Raw genomic sequence first — 18,334 nt, forward strand, 5'->3', positions numbered from 1 at the left:
AATTTACAGTTAAAATATATATTCATTAGTATTTATTTTAACAATTATTTTGGATATATGTAGTTATTTTTGAATTATTTTTTGGATAAATCTAGTTATTTCTTGAATACATGAAATGGATGTCTATACTCTATAACCAAATTGAGATCGAATGAATAAAATAAAAAAAGTAATTCGACCTCGATTAAGATCAGATTATTAATGATATCAATAAATCTGTGAAATCATATAAATTGGCAGTTGATTATTATTGTCGCATATCAATAAATTTGTGTAATCACATTTTTTGGCATCATTCATTCCCTTAAAATTCTGTAGTATTCGGCAGAGCATATTCTCCCTCTCTAACTCTCCCCTTTTCACTCCCCTTTCTATCCTCTTCATTTTCTTCGTTCTGAATCGCACAGAAGAAAATTTGGTGGTTTCTTCGCTTCTACACTGCTCGAATTATGGATCTATTGTGCTTGCATGTCAAGAACAGCGGCTTTCCGCTAAGGAATTCGTTAATCGAGAAACCCATTTGCTGGAATTCCAGAAACTGTTCAATGGCTGTTGAAATTAGGGTTTCCAGGAAGGAATCTTTGTCGAATTGCTGTGGGTATCGATCGATTACAGTCAGATCCATGGGCAAGAAGAATTCCGGAAGTTCTAATGGCTCCAATTCTAATTCATCGTCTTCCAGTTCTGGTAAAAACAGATTTTTTTTTAATTTCTATTGCGTTTATTTTTCCCGAAAGAGGATATATGTGTGTGTGTTTGTGTTAGTGTTCTATTCTGACGAAAGATGAGATTTTGCTTCTAATCATCCCAATTGATTTTAGGCTTGTAAAATGTCTGCTTATTGACTTTGCTTGGTGTGAGTTTGTAGTTGTCTTCTAGAAATTTTCAGTTTATCTGAATGCTGTTTGGCTTTGTTCTTTCCTCTTGGCGTCATCTATGAGCGTTGTGATTGAGTTATTACTAAGAATGATCAGAAGTGGTCAGTTTGATATGGAATTTGTTGATCACTATAATTGATATATAGCCCAGTCTTAAAACAATGATCTTTTGCATATGCAACCAGAGTAAGTTCTTATGCTAGTCTTTGGCTGACTATGGAAGCAATATAAATCTAACCCACAAAGTGAATTGAATTGGTAGATGGAGGTGGAACATAGTTTAAAACTAGATGATTGATTTCTACCTGGGAAACTGCTGGTCATTTAATGTACTTATATGGTGTATATTCGCCCAACTCTGTGGCGCCAGGTACTAATGTCTCAGTGGATGAAATCATTCTCGAGGCAAATGGTTCCCAAAATGCTTGTAAACATTATAATCTCCTTTCTGGAAAATAAAAAAAAAGTTGATCTGGATGGACTATTGTAAGTTCATATATGCAGTTGTGAAGCTTAAATTTGATGGATGGAGTAGTGATTTTTTTTCCTGTGGTATTCTTCATCTTAATTAAATCACTAGAATTATTTTTTGGTTTAGCTCGTAGTTTTGTATTAAAACCAAAATCTACAATGATCTATCCTGAGTGCACCGTGCACTGCTGAATTTTCATATAATTATTTGTGATCGAGCAACCAATATTATTCTGCCATTGTGGTAGTAAAGCTTGCTAAGACGACTTCTGCAGTATTGTAGAATGTAGCTTATCCATTAGCAAGTACAAGAGAACAAGTCTATGTAAGTGAAGCTTGATGATTCTCCACCTGTAACATGATATGCAGATTGGGAAATGTTCATTTTATAGAACATATAGCTTTGTGATGCAATACTACTCTCTTGTAGTGCTGTTGTAACATGAATCGCCTTATAAATGCTACTGATGTATTCTTAATCTGAATTCTTTGTTTGTATCTTTGTATATTCACCACGAGGCTGTAGGCATGTTGATTTGTGGTTCTCTTCTTTTTTCCTGCTGAAGTTATTCTTGAAGCATTCAAATTGAGTCTACACAAGTTAAAGTTCTTGCTCTTGTTATCTGGTTTTAATTCATGTTCTGTGAAATGTCTTGCATTATTTGTCAGAATGGGAATTTCTGCTGCACATGCTAAATTGGTATTGCTGAATATTTGTATTCATTTGACGTAGAGAGATTTCTCTGCAGGGAATAGCGATCAATCAAAAGCTGGCGATGGTCTAAAAGGCAATAATCCACTTGGTGGCCACAAGTCTGGTGACACCAGCTCACCAAAATCAAAGAATAAACCCTTGGATTGGAGGGAGTTTAGATCAATGCTCTACATCAATGAGAAGGTATGGTTGTAGTTCCACGAAACACTGATTATTGTGGTCAGGACCATTCACTTTATATCACATGTCTCAGTTAATGTATGTGAAATAATTATCTTAAGCTGTATAGTGTTTAAAAACATGGAAATTGTATTCCAAGATTTTTTTACTTAAATTAAAATCTTGTGCTGTAATGTGCCTCCAGGCTGAAAATGCAGAATCTGTTCATGACCAAGATAAAATTGCCTCAGCATCAGAATCTCTCCCCCTAAAGTGGGCACACCCTATTTCAGCACCTGAGAATGGTTCTATCCTTGTTGCCACAGGAAAGCTCGACGGAGTTCGCACCTTTGAGAGAACCGTGGTTCTTCTCCTCAGATCTGGAACGAGGAACCCACAGGAGGGCCCATTTGGGATCGTCTTAAACCGACCACTTAACAAGAAGATGAAACATATGAATCCCACCAATGCTGAGTTGGCAACTACATTTGCTGATTGTGCTTTGAACTTTGGTGGACCCCTTGATGCAAGTATGTTCCTGCTAAGAGGTATGGAAACCTGTGGACTTGCCGCTTTTGAGGAGGTCATTCCTGGGGTCTACTTTGGCTCCCGTAACAGTTTGGCTGAAGCTGCAGCATTGGTGAAGAATGGGACAATTAAGCCGCAAGAATTGAGATTCTTCATGGGATATGCAGGGTGGCAAATGGACCAATTGATAGAAGAGATTGAATCTGAATACTGGTATGTTGCTGCTTGTAGTACCAACTTGATCTTTGGGGATTCACAGTCGCACAGTTTGTGGGAAGAGATTCTGCAACTAATGGGAGGCCAGTACTCTGAATTGAGCCGCAAGCCTAAGCATGATATCTAGTTCATCCTAAACCTCCTTTAACATAAAATTGACTCCAGCATGTATGGAAAGGTCGCCCTAAATGTACAGGTATTAAACATATAAGTAGATATTCTTCTTTTTTCCTTGCTCTTTCTATGTGTGCAATGGTTAGAGGTTAATTGTCCCTGAAGCACAATAAGTCAAACAACCTTTGTATTGATGACATTTATTCAAGCTGCTGCATCTTATGCTTCTCTTATATGATATCTATATAAACTTTGCTTTACATATTACTCTATGCAGACCATGATTCTTGTTAAAAACCTCTTTAATTTTGCTTGTCATTGTTAACATAGTAACATTTACTATGACCTCTTCTATGCACATTTGCCTAAAATTGAGTTCTTGGCATTTGAAGGTTCTAGTATTTAGGCATGTTCATTTCTCCCTGCCCAGCTTTGTCTCTCCTTTTGCCTTGGTGTGATTTGCGCAATGCCTCTTGAACTTGTCTCTCGTGCTCTTTTAGCAAGTCGTCCGTGTTGCCTCCTTGCGGTATCAATGGCCCAGACTGAAATATCCTCTTCTTCTTAGCAATGTAATCCTGTTAATATAAACTAGTTAAACTATTGATACCTCATTACCATCAAAGGAAGAGAAAAATGTCCAACTTACCATCGAATCATTATTAGACACGCCCTTTGCACGTAGTTGAGAAGCCTGTCGGGAACAGCTGATTGTCTGTACCGCAATTAAATGGTGAACATCATCTTTTTCATTCTGAGAGGACGTGTTAGGGTCATGAGAGCATGTCTTCTCCAAAGCTGCTCTTTGCTGCTCAAGCCTCTTTTCAGTTATGACAGAAAGATGAGAAATGATAATGATACAGATTAAAGAGAAAAAACAACTTACATGTTCCGCTCCGTCTTCTATTACAATCTCTGCATTTTGCCTGAGATAGTTGTCAAAGTAGGCAGTTTTTGTTCAGTTATAGTATCAGACAAATCACCCTTGGTTTTAGATTTATCGAACAATTAAAATTTCTATACATACTATCAGCAGCTGAGATTATATGACAGTATGCTAAAGGGCGAGTGAAGACAGCTTACCTTCTTGCTTCCTCTTCTCGCTTGGCATCAAGCTCCTTACATGGTGGATATTTGGGTAAGCTAGACGGATCACAGGGAAGAGGGCGTGAAGTGAAGAACTGAAACCATGAAAATTCAAATTTGTGGTATCAAGAAGAAAGAAGACCTGAAAAAGGCTCAACTAGAGCTAATAGAAAGTTAAGGTACCGTGCTTTTGAGTGCAGAAGAAGCTGTGCCTCTGAGCGCTGGATCAATAGAGAGAAGCGTTTCCACCATGGCCAAAGCCGAAGAAGGGAAGTGTTTGAAAGCTTCTGCAACACGTCGTCTGTACGGCCTCCGTGGCCTAAAGCTAGTAGCCTGAGGTAAATTTGATTTCCCCCAATACTCCTCTGAAGGTGAACCACATAGTTTGAATATCTTATGCATTTGTTCCACCTAGAATATGACATGATGATCATGTTACTAAGACTAGGTGGTCTAAGCCAACCATATTTTGCAAGGAAAAAAAAAGCAAAGAGCACCTCGGTACTTCCGGGCATGATAGGCTTCCCTGCAAAGAGTTCAGCAATAATGCAACCGACACTCCACATATCAATCTCTACTCCGTACTCCGTTGCACCCAACAGTAGCTCGGGGGCTCTGTACCACAGAGTTACGACGTGGCTAGTCAATGCCTGCTTCCGGTCAGGGCCAAAGGATGTAGCCAGACCAAAATCCCCGATTTTAAGTACTCCATCGTCACCAACTAGAAGATTTGATCCCTTGATATCACGATGAAGAATGCCTCGACTATGACAGTGTTGTAGTCCTAGCAACATTTGCCTAACATAACATTTGATCTGCACCCATATATCATATCACAGTATCTGTCACACAATAAGGGGGGAGAATGTTGAAAACGATACATAAGCCATATTTCTAGTACACACCTGAGCTTCAGTGAATTTGACCTCAAGTGATGCTACAAGTCCAGCAAGATCGTGTTCCATGTACTCGAACACAAGGTACACGCTCCCTGAGATCCTCGATATCACAAGAGCTTCAAGTTTCATCACATTCACATGGTCTAACCTCCGAAGCATGCAAATCTCCCTTGCCATGAACCGGACACTGTCTGGATCCATGTTTGAAAATCTCACTAGCTTCATTGCTACAATCTTATCCGTTGTTAGGTCACGCCCCCGGTAAACACTACTGTAAGTCCCTTGCCCTATCTGCATAAACGTGAGAACATGATTCTATTGAAGAGTATGATCACACAACACAATAATCCATAGGCAATCCTAATGAACAGTAAAGCACATACTTTGTTCAATTTTTGGTATGAACGTGGACTCCTCGGAGTCCAGCCATGAACGGCGTCCCCAGCAACGGAGGCAAGCCACGAGGGCCATCCAGCAGCGACCTGCTCGGCTTTGGCACTGTGTGGTATGCCTCCGACTCTACACATTGCCTGTTGTCTTCCATCTGTTGAACTAATAGTTGCTGAATGCCTCTGAGGGCCACTTTTAGGCCTCTCCTTGTAAATAGCAGTGCTCTTATATTTAGGATGATCTCTAATCTTTTCTATTTCAGGAACAAAATCATGTACATTTGACTGTTTTGAACAAATGCATCCCATCCTTAATTCCTCAATAATCTTCTTCTGTGTTATGCAGAATCAGCCATTAATGGAGCATGAAGTTTTGCTACAAAATACAACATGAAATACAATTTTCTCAGAAAAAACTCCAAAATTCAAACAACATGAAAGAGAGAAATAGAATAAGGAGAAAAACATGGTTGTTACATGTAGTTGAGTCAGAGAGCTGAAGATGACCATTTGCTCCAAGGTTTCGATGCATATTACTGAAATTGAAATTGGAATTGGAAAGAGAGAGAATTAGGAGAGAAACATGGTTGTTATTGGTGCATAAGCATCTTCTTCTCTATTTTCAGAGAAAGACAGATAGATTATTTGGTTTGATTCTGACGGAGAGGAAGTGGAACTGCCAGACGTGGGCTGCAATAACACTTTGGTATCATCACATTTTATAATCAACAATCATCTACTTTTTATTCCTCCAAATCAGAATTTCAGACGTTGTGGCTGAGTTGGTCGTTTCAATAATTCTTAGTCAAATTTGTTAGAATATATAGGTGTCTTAGCACCTAATTTTTTTTTGTAATTTTGTTAAATTGCGAAAAATAGAAATTTTGCAATTTAGAATTATGTAATTAAACGGTGTAGGAGGACCAACTAATTTAACACAAATTCCTTATTTACTTGGCAGCCATGCCTTTTATTTATTACTTTCCTATTTCTTAAAAATAGAAACTCTTTCCTTTATTTGTTATGCTTTTTAAAAATAAAAATTTTCCATTTGAAAAAATGAATACCATAATCCACTGATACTAATTTCACTATATTTTTTACCTTTCTTTTACTTTAATTTTTTTTCTCTTCTTCTTTCTTATTTGATCAATTTTACATTAAATTTGATCAATTTTACATTAAAATCTGTACCGCTTTCAAAGTTCCTAATTTTTAAGAAACAGATGAGGTATTATTTATTACTAGATATTATTCATTTTCAGGGGAACTTGTTAATGATACACTATTCAGTCAATTTGCCAAGTACTAATGTTTTTATTGAAATCCCCAAGAAATATTTAAAGGTTAATTCTTTTTTATATTTAAGTGAGAGTAGCTATCATTAATAATAAAATAGTGTAATGCATCCTTGTTCCTTGATTGCATATAATATTATGTTTTAACTAATAATGAAAGACGGAACGACTAATCAACAAACATGTAGAAGTCATGTATTGTAGAGTATAATTAATTTCGATTCAGTTTCATGGTGTGAATATTATATTTTATAGGAATAAATATTTATCTCATAATTTAATCTAATTTTAAATAATCAGAAGGTTATAGTAGTACTAGTATTATATAGTTTAGTTGAAATAAAAAAATACTAGTACATGCAGAAGGTTCCAAGAAGAGGTCCAGTTAGAGGTGTACAGCGGTGGAAGCGGCGAAGCAACACGTGTAGTGTTAATTTGGTGCATGCAGAGAAAGAGAGATTAGTATTTTGTTTTTGTTGTTGTTGTTGGAGAAGAGATGGAAGTAGTTTTTGATCGAATCGAATGGATATGTTAAACAGCGTGCTGAATCTGTTTGTGCCGCCGGCAAGCCTGGTGATGCTGGCCTTCGCCTGGCCGGCTCTCACCTTCATTAACACCTGTGAATGGGTATACAACTCCTACTTCCTCGAATCTGACCAGCTTATGCACAACAAGGTCGTCGTCATCACCGGAGCTTCTTCCGGCATTGGAGAGGTATATATGCATCTTCATTGTTCAATTGGCCGATCAAACCTTAAGTTTAGGAAACCTATTTAGGTTTAATTTTATTTTTTGAATTTGATGATTTATTGATATGATCAAAATGAAAATTGCTAACATTGAGAGTGAGAGGAAGGACTTAAGCTCTACCAATTTTTTTATAAATTTTTACTTTAGTTTTCTTGAAAATTATCCACAATTGTCTTATGTACGTCTAAAATGAAAATGTGAAAAATTGGAAGATGAGGAATGATTGCAGAATAGTTAAGAGAAGAAGAAGAAGAAAGTTACTTAATTAACATCTACTCCTACTTTTTAGTATTCCATAATTTTGATTTTTGAGTGTAAGAAAAATATCTAATTAGTAGAGCCATAGTGACATTTTTTCTCACTTGATGCAGCAAATTTTGATATACTATTACTACTCTTTCATCCTAAGAGTTGTGACGTTTTTTTTTCTTTACAAGATTTACGAATACGAGGTGATGTTTAATGAATTAACCGGAGAGAATAAAATAAATAAATACTACAAGGATTGATTTTTCCATAAATAGGAAATGATTCATTAGGATTTTGAGACATCCCAAGAAGGCATTACGAATCAATTAACTTAGTATGGATGCATGAATATATAAATTCATATAATAAAAATATAAAATTAGTGGAGCTTCTACTAACATTATACTCTCTGTCTCTGTCACTGAATGTAGCAAATTGCATACGAATATGCGAAGAGGGGGGCAATTCTTGTATTGGTGGCACGTAGAGAACAAAGGCTGAGAGCAATAAGTGAGAATGCTAGAAGGCTTGGGTCGCCCAATGTAATGATAGTGGCTGCCGATGTTGTCAAAGAGGACGACTGCAGGAGATTTATCAACGAAACTATTAACCAATATGGTCGCGGTAAGATCCATCGTCCTTACTGTACATAATTCAACTCAGGGTTATTTGTCCATAAATTCCCAAACTGTCACAATTCTCGTTCTGCATGATCATGTTTAAAATCTGTGTGGTGAATGCTAGTAGTGATATGTTTACTGATTAATTGATTCAAGCCTCACTTATTTAATTATAATACAATACTGTTTTCGCATTTAATAATAGCCATGCTAGATGAATGATGCTTAGTCAATTAATCAACAAGTAATGTCACAACTAATATTCAGGGTTTGGTTGCAAATAGTACTAGTATTTAATTAAATCGAAAGTTTGACGAAAGCGCAGAAATTTACCTAGCTACAAATAACTCTTGAATCAATTTCTTGGATTTGTGCAGTGGATCATCTGGTGAATTCTGCAAGTTTAGGTCATACTTTCTACTTTGAGGAGGCCACAGACACCAATATCTTCCCTATTCTAATGGTATATATATGGGATTTCGAGTTGTTTTGATCATGTGCATATACATATCTGATATACTATTATCTCATCTAGGACATAAACTTCTGGGGTAATGTTTATCCGACCCACGTAGCACTTCCATACCTACGTGAATCCAACGGTCGTGTCATTGTCAATGCATCTGTCGAGAACTGGCTACCTTTACCTCGGATGAGCTTATACGCTGTAAGTTTATTTTCTTCAAGTATTTATGCTTTAATAATCATACGTACGGGTCGATTAGTTATCAAATATGAACGCTCCAATGCTATATATAGGCGGCAAAATCAGCTCTGATAAACTTTTACGAGACACTACGGTTTGAAGTGAAGGACGAGGTTGGAATTACAGTCGCGACGCATGGTTGGATCGGAACTGAGATGTCGAGAGGAAAATTCATGGTGGAAGAAGGCGCAGAGATGCAATGGAAGGAAGAAAGAGAAGTAATTAGCAAGATTTATAGATGTTATATTTTGATAATTTAACTGGTAGTATCATTTGATTTGAGCTTGATGATTTTTCGATTTAGGTGGAGGCATCGGGTGGTCCGGTGGAGGAGTTTGCGAGGATGATAGTGGCGGGCGCTTGCAGAGGCGATCCGTACGTGAAGTATCCGAGCTGGTACGACATTTTCTTCTTGTATAGGGTGTTTGCACCCAAGGTCCTCTACTGGACGTTCCAGTTTCTCCTAACTGGTGGCGGAGCACGGCGCACCTCTTTCATCGGAACGGGTAGGCCCCTTATAGAAGCCTCCCCGACGATGATGAGGCGGCGAGTAATCGACCACCAGAGAGTTGAGTGAATTGTTGATGATGTGAGAAATCAATCTTTGTTAATTAGGGTTTGATTTCTGGCTACTTTGCTTGTACATACTTGGTCTCTTTTAGAGAATTTTTAGGTTACCAACTTGAATAAAATCATGGTTTTTATGATGGATGGGTTGCTACTTTAGCTATATCTTAACTTCTTGTATTCGTTAATAATTGGAGCATCGACTGTGGAAAAAATTGATAGGGCTATGTTTTCTAAAATTTATTTTTATTATTTCATAGGTAGTTTGATAATTTACATGTGTTTTTGAAATAGAATGCTAGATCACTGAGCGCCACATAATCTGATCTGTCTATGTATTTAATATGAGTACTTAGTATTATAATCACCTCATTGTTTCCACCTACTTTTATTAGGAAAATAAGCCTTCTACTGTAACTTTCTTTGATCCTCTTTGAATAGATTATTATATGGAAAATTCAAGAAATAATCTGTACGGATACAAAGACTTAACACCGACTCCACACGCCTGGTGTTGGAAAAAGAGCACCGACTCTCATTGCTTTCACACTGCATTCTTATTTACCTGTATGGCTGTATATATGTCACAAGTCTCATTTTGTTCCTTTGCAATAAAGCTCATTTTATTTTAATACTTATATCAATTCATTTCACCCACATTTTACTATAAAATTAAGGAATATTGACATCTAATATCATGAAACTTTCAAAAAGTTGAATTTTTCCCACGAACTTTAAATTTGACAAATAATATCATGAACTTTATCTCGAGTTTGTTTTTTCCCACGAATGAAAAAATTCATGTTATTTTAATAGATTGAAGAACAATTTTGGAGGGTGTGCTTCAAGAAAAACTATCTTCAAAGATTGAAAAACTTGAAGCTCTCAAAATTATTGTCGCGAAATTATGAAAAAAAATCTGTATCATAATATTATTTGTGAGATTTTTTTTATTCGTGGGAAAAAACAAAATCGGGGTAAAGTTCGTGATATTATTTGTCAAATTTAAAGATCATGGGAAAATTTCAACTTTTTAAAAGTTTTATAATATTAAATGTCAATATTCCTAAAATTAATATAGTTTTATTAATTTTTTCTACCCAGGTTACATGGATAAAGAGGATATATATTTATTGTTTTATCACTTTATGCATGTGATATGTAATGGATAAAACATAGTAGTATTAAGTATCGAAGGAATGATGTACTTCTAAATTCTACTCCATATATACGTATATCCCATACAGATATATGACATGTCAAATTTAAATCACTATGGAGTATATGCGATAGAGAGTTGATATTGTCACATAATAATTTAATTTCTCGTATCAGTAACTAGTAACTTGCCAGTTTTAGAAAATTACTAGTACTACTCAATCTGGACAATATTTCGAAACAGAACCAAAATCATTAGACTTTTAAAATTCCTAGAATGTGTGAACTGAAACTCTATGCATATATGAGCACGTGTGAGAAATAATTAGCACCTTTGATCCAACTTGATACTCAATAATACTAAAAACTAAATTTGTTCTACTTCTGATATATTAAAACCTACATAATTCAATTTCAAGCCGAATGATGTCCCGTATTCTCATTAATAATTTCATTCTAATAATAAATATAATGTTATTATAAAAAATATTACTATTACTATTTTATTGTCGTTGATTTTTGCCAGTAAAACTTTTAAATTTTATTGATTATACAATAAATCATTAATTAAAGCTTACAAAACATGTATTATTAGATATTTAATGTTTCAAGCCCCAATGTCCCCCCTTTTCCCACTAAAAAAATACGTTTATAGATTTTATTTTAAGGGGAGATTTATACAGGAGTGTTTGCTTATTAATCTTATTAATCCGAGATTATTTATGATTAACCCATCAAATCAAACATTATATTATAATGTCTTTGTTTTTGACTGGGGTGGATAAATGAAGAGGACGTGGCAAGCATTCATTGGCCGATTACAAAATGCTACTAATATTAACCGACAGACTTTCATGCTGTAATACAACTTCAATCCACTTTCATGCATCTACGTCGAACCTCCCCTTCTTCACTCACCCATCACTCCTCTCCTCTCCCCCTCTCTCTCATACACACATATATATATACACACACAACATTCACTCAATCTTCTATTTCCCCTTCAAATAACACGCACTTTTAAAATAAAATCAATTCGGATAAACAAAAAAAGCCGAAATCAATGGAAAATGATCATAATCAAGAAGAAGCGGAGACGTTCATCGGAATCAGGAAGCGCAAATGGGGGAAATGGGTGTCGGAAATCCGCGAGCCCGGCAAGAAAACCCGGGTTTGGCTAGGGAGCTACGAGAAGCCGGAGATGGCCGCTGCCGCCTACGACGCCGCGGCATTCCACCTAAGAGGCCCCGCCGCGCGCCTCAACTTCCCCCGCCTGGCAGGCCTCCTCCCGAAGCCGGCAAGCGACAACGCGGCAGATGTTCAGGCCGCGGCGCAGGAGGCCGCCATGCAGATCGCTGGGAGGCGGGCAGCGGAGGCGGGGAGAGTGGGGCTGTCGGCGAGCCAGATTGAGGCTATAAATGAAATGCCGCTCGACTCGCCTAAATTGTGGATGCAGGGAATGGAAATGGGAGTACAAGATTATTTTGTTTATAATCATCATCAACACATGGAGCTTAATCATCATGATCAATTGGATTATTATCCTATTTGGGATTAATTTAATTAATCGTCAAGTTAATAATTTTGAACTAGGTCATATTATATTTTTTTTACGCCAGCTTCTTGAATCGTCACAAGAATGAAGAATCCCATTTATTTGGGTTAGGAAAGGAACAATTAAATTTCATTTACTTGTCCTCCTGTTATACTATAATTCTATTTTTATCCCTTGTTCTTTAATGTCGTAGATAGTTCAGAGTTCAGACCAATGTTTTTTTACAAGAACGAAACATTCTATGATCATATTATGTCAAATACATAGTGATAAAGAAGTGCGTTATGCATTTCAAATAAATCATATTTATATGACTTTTTTTATACTCCCTCCGTCCCACGTTACTTGAGGCATTAAAGTAGATGAGATAATAAAGTAAGAGAAAGAAAAGAGAGTAAAGTAAAAAAAAGAGTAAAGTAGGTAAGTAACTTGGGACAACCCAAAAAGGAATACGACTCAAATAACTTGGGACGGAGGGAGTATATAAAATAACACCAAACATCCCTGTAACACATAATTAGCCAAATAAGCATTGGTGAAAAATCATAAGTAGCACACAATTGTAAAGTTTAATATTGTCCTTGTGTGGGGTTAATTAATTGCTTTAAAATACATTAATACCACTATAATTTATGTCCCTCTTTATGTCGCATGCGAACTTTTGATTTATTTCACAAATAGTACAGTTTATTGCAGTATTCTTGTGATTTCACCATCCTAAATCAAGCATAATTATATTAACATGGCAACTTGGAGTAATGTGTATAGTCCAAAACCATGTAGTAGAGGAGTTAAGTGCTAAACAATGTTCGATCAAAGAGATGTGTTACGTTGGATTGAGTGCCAAGTTACTAATTGACATTTTAAGAATGACACCATTTTGAGTAGTTACATTTTGTAGTTTTAAATTGGCTAATTGTAAAAATAGGTGAAAATTGAAACAAATAAGTACTAGTATGACATTTATGAATAGGTGCAATGGACTGAAGAATGAAGATATATAGCATGGAAAAAGAGGGATGGGTTAATAATATGGCAGAGTCAAGAGTGGTGCTTTTACAAAAGGTGCAGTCCAATTTTCTGCTACAATTATTTGATTTCTGAATTGCATGCAAATGAAAGAGATGTTTAGATTTTTGCACCCTCCTAAGAATTGCCGTGCAAGCTGCAAAACATGCAGTATTTGTAAGCCAGTTTAGGCAGCAAACATTAAGCTAGCTGATCAAAGCATGATTAAGCATTTGTCACTGCGAAATTGCAAATGAATGGCTAGCTGATTAAAGCATGAACTCATATATTGAATTACAATGCATGTCATTTCCCATGCCTCCTGCTAAGATATTTTCTTCGATCTCACAAGCTGCCAAACAATTAAAACCAATTCAGTTGTATATACTACTAAAATGGTATTCCTATACCCATCCTTGCCCAAATGCTACTCAACTCAACTACTTTTAAAGAAGTGATAGAAGAAATGTTTTATTGCTTAAGGCCTTAAGTGATACGAGCAAGTGAGCAACCATAAAATGGTCGAAATCGAAATAGTGTTAGGTTTGGTTTTGGGCTCTCAACCATGAGGAAAATAAAAGGCACACAATATAACTTGGTCCATTTTGAACACTAAATTAGTCAAGTTTGGTCCATTTTGAACAATATAAAATGAGTCAAGTTGTGTACGAAGCGTGTTATTGTGTGTGTATGAAACGTGTCAGTTTTCTTTTAACTATTTCAAATTTTAAATTTGTACTTCCGTTATGAATCTTATGATGACTGAGATGATTTTGAATTGAAAATTAAATTAAAATCAATTTAAATCTACACTCTCAATTTCATGGTACTAAACATATCAGAATTAATTTATCAAAATTGAAAATCCTCCTATCAATAAATCTCGTTTATTAAATCATGTGTAACACTCCATCCGTCTCGTGTTTTAATCCACCTACAAATACATGTCTCATTTATATTTTACTAATTTTACTAAATTAATTGCAATTTGGAAAAGACTTGTGCAATTAGTCGTCAATATAAATATTTTATACATATTATCGATGAAAAATTTGAAAAGAAATTTTGGTTATTTTATTTTAAAAAGACTTGTGCAATTAGTCACCAATATGTTATTTTATTTGAACTTTTGTATTACAAGATCAAATAAATTGATGTTTTATGATGAGGAAGATAGAGTTAATGAACTACGAGGAGAACTAAGTACTCTCTGTCTATGTTATTTTATTTGATTTTTTTTATTAATTGAAATACTAAATTGATGTTTAATGATAATAAATAAGATAGATTAAATAGTACTCCCGCCGTCGACGAAAAATTGGGCACTATGTGAATGACACGAGTTTTAATGTAGAATTGGTAAAGTAAGAGAGAAGGGATAAAAAGTAAGAGAGAAGTAGTGTTAGTGGAATGTAGGGTCCATATTATTAATAAGAGAGAATGGAAAAATGTAATAAAAAAGTTGTTGAAAACTTTTCTTTTTTCGAATGTGCCCTATTTTTCGTGGACAACAAAAATGACAAATGTGCCATATTTTTCGTGGATGGAGAGAATACTATTTTTTATCAATAAAGATGATTTGCTTTTTCTTTGCTGTTTTTATCAATAAATATGATCTACTATTACTAAAATATTACTACTAAAAGTAGAAATATTTTTATCTCTATTTTATTCCTTTCTCATTAATTACTAAGTAAAATAACATTACATAAAATCTGTCCCAAAAAAGAGGATTATTCGTTGGGACTAAAGGGAGTAGGAATTCTATTTTTTGTTTATAAAAAGAGTATGGGATAAAGTAACAAGGGATGGACGAGGAAGTAGCTAATTAGCTCAAGCTAAATGTAATTTTGCGTGGAATCTTAAATGTCTGACTTGAATCTAAAATCTTGACAACTCAAACAGCCACTCTCTCTCTCTCTCTCTCTCTCTCAGCTCTCTCTCTCGGCTGATATTATCAACAATGGACGGCGAGCTTCAAGACTGGGAGCTCCTCCACCACAATTCTGATTCCGAACCAATTCCCTTCGACGACATAGACTCCACCGGCTTCATCCACGCCGATTATTTCTCCCTAGACTCTCTCAAACGATACGCCCACAATTCCGATGACAACAAGTCCGCCGTCTCGGATAATCCTAGCTGGATTGATCCAAGCTCCGACGACAATCCCGCTCGCTGTCTCCACAAGGAATCCACCGAATTCTGGTCCGATTCCAGCAGCGAAAGGTCTGAAGATCGCAACAGGTTCACCGATTTCTCAGCTAGAAATGAAATAGGTTTTCACCAAGGAATTAGGGAAGTTGGTGAAAAGGGGGATAAAGTGGATTCGAATCGAATTGAGGCAAAATCTAGCAGCGTTTCCGAAGAATTGGACGAAGTGGAGGAGAAGATGGAGAGTGGGGATGAGCATATGAGAAACGAAGAGATTGATAAGAAAAGTAGTCATGTGGTAGTGTGGTGGAAGATGCCAATGGAGTTTGTGAACTACTTTGTGTTTCGGATGAGTCCGGTTTGGACTGTGTCTGTGGCGGCTGCTTTCATGGGGTTTGTGATTTTGGGGCGCAGGTTGTATAAGATGAAGAAGAAGAACAAGGCTAGGGGACTGCAGATTAAGGTTGCTGTTGATGACAAGGTCAATTTTTCCTTCTTCCTTCCTTATTGTGTTTGTCTCTTTAACTCATCATATCATATAAGTTTTGCATGTTTCGAGCTTTGTGGAATGCCAATTCAATAAATGTATTCTTTATAGAAATGAATATCTCTTCTTGGAACCTTGAAAACAGAATTATCTGATTAAGGAGGGTATTTGGCTGCTCAGTCTAGAAGATTGATGGCAAAGTGATAAAAGCGTTGGATGGGGAAAGGTCTGAGTGCTTTTGAACTCGATAAAAAGGGAGACAGAGAGAGTGATGACTGTGAACAGCGATATAGGGAGAGAGAATAGATAATAAGAGGAGGAAATAGAGTTAGATGACAGATAGGGAAGGAAACATCAAACAAGAGATAGAGAAACACAGTATTTGTTTAATACTTCTTGCTTATTTTCTTATCTAACTGCACGACACATATTTACACTATCAAAGGATTCAAAAATTTGGGAGGATATAATTAAAATCTAATCGAATCACATCTTAAGTACTCAAATTAAATATGGAAATAAAGCATAAAGATAAGGATGACACTATCACAGAAATATAGAAGATTGATGGCAAAGGTTGGTTTTTGCATCTTGCTTCAAGTGATTCTGAGTGTGATTGTTGATTTGGGATGGATTACACTGCATCAATCTGTTCCTCTTCTCTTTTCTGCACATCACAACAATAGATGATCTTGCCATGATTACAGTCTCCCAGTTGAAACTAGTGCTGTTACTTTGTTGATTCTTCCTTTGCTATATATCTTCTGCTTGGGTCTGATGCTCTAGATATATATTTAAAATATATACTCCTTTCCTTGAACCTATTAGGTGAAGAAATTGTGTAAATTCCAATAATTCTTCAGCTCCCCCATTTGATAAAACTGGATATGCTTTGGTATTACTGCTGAATTTTACTCTGTTATACTTTGCTTAGTTTTTGAGAGTCTGAGACTGAAGTTCAAGGTGTATGTTTGGAAATGCATAGTTTCCCCTCAAAGTCTCAAACCTTGTCTATGGTGAAATTTGTCTGTTAATTCCTACATCATGTGCTTGTTGCAATCAGAAAAGGTCTAATGCACGTATGATTGGGGAGGAGCAGTTTAGATTTGGTATGGACAGAGTTAGGATTCTTTTCTGATGCGCTACGTAACCATCATAGTTTCCTCTTCTTGAGCTGCTAGTCATTATAAAGAAAGACCTGGTGGTCTTATCCTTGGTAAAATTCTTTAGGATTCTCTGATATATATTTATGGTTTCGTTAGAAGGGATTCATTGTTGATCTCAATAATTATATATAAATTGGCTATCACATCAATCCATCCTCTTCTCTTTTCTGCACATCTCAACAACATATATATAGACCGGGGGGGGGGGTACTAAAGATAGCTCTGCTCCATTGGCTATAGCAATCATCTATGCTTTTCAAGAATTTGGTCGCCATAGAATATTCCTGTTGGTATTGTATCAGTGTTGTTTTCATCGGTGTTTTGCTGATTTCATGAATGATACCTGATTAATGATTATCACATCCAACTTTATGTTCGAAAACGCCTATTTGCATGAATGAATTTACTGCCCATTACTGCCATGTTCATATTGGTAGAGCATACATACATTTTATGTGTTTTGTGTGGTTTGGATTGTGCAGAAGGTTTCTCAGGTGATGAGCCGTGCAGCTCGTCTGAACGAAGCATTCTCAGTTGTGAAACATGTACCTCTAATTCGGCCTTCACTGCCTGCCATTGGCATCACAAGCTGGCCTGCGATGGCGATAAGTTAAGCGGGTCACATTGCCTGTGAGACAGCTGATGGGGGTGGTATATATATTTTCAAGTTGAAGACTATGTTTAGTGTCCCGTTACTGTGTATAATGCTAGTAGTGTTTGTTTGAGATGTTCACATGTGAGTTGATTCATATCGAAAATGTGAAGTTAAAATAAGATCAACTTCAATACCTAGTGAGGCACTCCTCTTACCAATTGATTTAGGACGAAACATCACAAAGGTGTCCCTTTGTTCCTTTGATTGATCTCCTTTTACATGTGGTGTTCCTGTCCTGGGATGTGTTCTTGTGGCCATATTCTCCAGATTTATACTTGCCACTGTGGCTGCTTTGTTAGTCATACAAGAGTAATTGTAATTATCATGTTCTTATCATAAGCAGATTTATAGGGATTGATTCTTAAAACTTGTGTTTGTATGTATTATTTGCATAGATATTTTTCCTTTTAAATTTCTCTTATCTAGGTAGAGTTTTTAAACTTTTGCTTCTTATATTCATGTTTCACAAGGTTTTTTGTTACAAGTATATTTAATTATGGGAAAATTGG

General features: G+C 36.1%; 4 protein-coding genes across 14 annotated transcripts; all 4 read left to right on the forward strand.

Annotated features, from left to right (window-relative positions):
* The first annotated feature begins 296 nt into the window (after positions 1-296).
* LOC121805812 lies at positions 297-6,405 on the forward strand. Of its 11 annotated transcripts, none has more exons than XR_006051534.1 (6): positions 297-687; positions 2,099-2,247; positions 2,429-3,163; positions 4,132-5,336; positions 5,418-5,568; positions 5,799-6,405. XR_006051534.1 is itself a non-coding variant. In XM_042205821.1 (3 exons), exons 1-3 carry the CDS (start codon positions 450-452, stop codon positions 3,092-3,094), a joined length of 1,053 nt encoding a protein of 350 aa, XP_042061755.1. In that variant the 5' UTR covers positions 297-449; the 3' UTR covers positions 3,095-3,341. The 11 variants fall into 11 exon arrangements, 1 of the variants encoding a protein (XP_042061755.1); XR_006051537.1 differs by having other exon boundaries at positions 5,435-5,568; XR_006051535.1 differs by having other exon boundaries at positions 4,132-4,502; positions 4,613-5,568.
* An 867-nt stretch (positions 6,406-7,272) lies between these two features.
* On the forward strand, positions 7,273-9,652 carry LOC121804249 (11-beta-hydroxysteroid dehydrogenase B-like). Its single transcript, XM_042203759.1, has 6 exons — positions 7,273-7,464; positions 8,181-8,373; positions 8,747-8,832; positions 8,905-9,036; positions 9,129-9,293; positions 9,380-9,652. Exons 1-6 carry the CDS (start codon positions 7,273-7,275, stop codon positions 9,650-9,652), a joined length of 1,041 nt encoding a protein of 346 aa, XP_042059693.1.
* A 2,171-nt stretch (positions 9,653-11,823) lies between these two features.
* Positions 11,824-12,358, forward strand: LOC121804250 (ethylene-responsive transcription factor ERF022-like). The gene has a single exon (XM_042203760.1). The coding sequence runs from the start codon at positions 11,864-11,866 to the stop codon at positions 12,356-12,358; it is 495 nt and encodes a 164-aa protein (XP_042059694.1). The 5' UTR covers positions 11,824-11,863.
* Positions 12,359-15,201: 2,843 nt separating this feature from the next.
* On the forward strand, positions 15,202-18,237 carry LOC121805814. Its single transcript, XM_042205822.1, has 2 exons — positions 15,202-15,998; positions 17,653-18,237. The coding sequence occupies exons 1-2, from the start codon at positions 15,327-15,329 to the stop codon at positions 17,782-17,784; spliced, it is 804 nt and encodes a 267-aa protein (XP_042061756.1). The 5' UTR covers positions 15,202-15,326; the 3' UTR covers positions 17,785-18,237.
* The last annotated feature ends 97 nt before the right edge of the window (positions 18,238-18,334 follow it).

The sequence above is a fragment of the Salvia splendens genome, chromosome 5, assembly GCF_004379255.2.
Source record: "Salvia splendens isolate huo1 chromosome 5, SspV2, whole genome shotgun sequence".
In the NCBI taxonomy this organism is placed as follows: Eukaryota; Viridiplantae; Streptophyta; class Magnoliopsida; order Lamiales; family Lamiaceae; genus Salvia; species Salvia splendens.